At 66.3% G+C, this 1,734-nt stretch overlaps 1 protein-coding gene across 1 annotated transcript in view; it reads right to left on the bottom strand.

Annotated features, from left to right (window-relative positions):
* Window positions 1-1,734, bottom strand: part of LOC107199047 (branched-chain-amino-acid aminotransferase, mitochondrial) — a 9,276-nt gene that overhangs the window by 3,552 nt on the left and 3,990 nt on the right. Inside the window, exons 5-8 of the mRNA XM_033511655.1 lie at window positions 1,305-1,505; window positions 898-983; window positions 431-571; window positions 19-160 (exon numbers count right to left, since the gene is read on the bottom strand). Coding sequence (XP_033367546.1) covers window positions 19-160; window positions 431-571; window positions 898-983; window positions 1,305-1,505 — 570 coding nt within the window. The remainder of the gene's footprint in view (window positions 1-18; window positions 161-430; window positions 572-897; window positions 984-1,304; window positions 1,506-1,734) is intronic.

Genomic DNA, 1,734 nt, shown 5'->3' with positions numbered 1-1,734 from the left:
CCAAATTTCCTCCTCTGCGCCCCTCCCCAACACGGGGCTGCCCCAGGCCCCCCCCCGGGATGGGGACCCCCTCCCCAAATGTCACCTGGATGTCGCTGAGCTCCTGCAGGAACCTCCTGGCCACTTTGGGGCCGTTCTCCATGGTGGGCACCGGGTGCAGCTTTTGGGGCCAGGGGGACACAGAGTGGGGGTCACCGAGACGCCAAAACGTTCCCCCTGGGACCCCCAAATTCCCCCCCAAATTCCATCCGGGCCCCCAGAACCACCCCCTCAGGACCCCATAACCCCCCTCCCCAAACCCCTCCAACACCCCAAAACCTCCCCGAAAACTTTCACAGGACCCCCCAAAAATTCCCCCAAGCCCCACAACTCCCCAAGCCCCCCAGAACCCCTCCCCCCAGACCCTGGGGACCCCCCCGGACCCCCAAACCTTGTCCTGGTACAGGATCTCCCCCACGGGAGAGACGACGCAGGCGGTGCCGGCCCCAAACATCTCCCGCAGCCGCCCCCCCCGCAGCGCCCCCAAAACGCTGTCCATGGGCAGGGGGGCCTCGCGCACCTCGAACTCACCCTGGGGGGGCACATTTGGGGGCGTCGGGGGAAGTCCCGATGTCCCCCTGTCCCCACCACCCCCCGGACTTCACCAATGGCCATGGATCTGACTTAGAGACCCCCCCTAAAACGCCCCAAATCCTCCCCAAACTGTTCTCAAATCCACTCTGGACCCGCCAAAAATCCCCCAAATACTCTCTAGACCCCCACAGAATTTCCTGAATCTCTCCCAAATCCTTTCTAATACCCCCCGACCCCCAAAATCCTCCCCAGACCTCCTGAAACCCTCCCCAAATCCTCGCTGGAGCCCCCCAAACCCCCCAAGTACCCCCAAATCCTCCGTACCCACTGCCGGGCCAGCTCCAGGAAGCTCTGCCGGGTCACCCCGGGCAGGATCAGCCCGTCCAGGGGGGGGGTCACCAGCTCCACCCCTGGGGGAGACAGGGTCGGTTACCCCCTGACCCTCGCCCGGGACCCCCAGACCAGTCCAGAACCCCCCGCACCCTTAAAAATCCCCCGAACCCCGTGCCCAGGGCCCTCCAGGACCTCCCAACTCCCCCAGCACCCCCCAAAACCCTTCAATCCCACCCTGGCATCTCCTGACCCTTCCCAAATCCCCTCGGGACCCCCCGAAACCCTGGGGGAGGCTTGGTCACCTCCCGTCCCCATCGCGTCCCAGCCCCTCCCGACACCCCGAACCCCCCCGGGACCCTCCCGCGACCCCCCCGGGACCCCCCCGGGACCCCCCGTACCCCCGTCCGGGCGCTCCCAGAAGACGAAGAGGTTCATGGTGCCCACCTCGGTCAGGTGGCACTCGGGGCCGTAAAGCCACAGCACCTGGTGACACCCGCGGGCCCGCGCCTCCTCCTGCAGCTCCAGGCATGGCCCGTAATTCCTGCGGGGAGTGGGGGGGCTGCAGCTTGGGGCACCCCCAAAAAACCCAAACACACCCCCTCAAGAAACCCCACATCCCCCGCGGGTCCCCCCAGGAAAATCTGCAAAAACACCAAGGGTGGGACCGCCCCAGGACCCCTCAAATCTTCCCCAAACCCTCCCAAATCCCGCCCAGCGGTCACTCCCCAGCGGTCACTCCCCGGTTGTCACCCTCCCGGTGGTCACTCCCCGTTGTCACTCCCCCATGGTCACTCCCCGTTGTCACTCCCCCATGGTCACTCCCCGCTG

Source organism: Parus major, unplaced genomic scaffold (genome assembly GCF_001522545.3).
Source record: "Parus major isolate Abel unplaced genomic scaffold, Parus_major1.1 Scaffold419, whole genome shotgun sequence".
NCBI classification, from domain to species: domain Eukaryota; kingdom Metazoa; phylum Chordata; class Aves; order Passeriformes; family Paridae; genus Parus; species Parus major.
The sequence above is the reverse complement of the archived record's forward strand: the minus strand, read 5'-3'. Positions and strand labels throughout refer to the sequence as shown.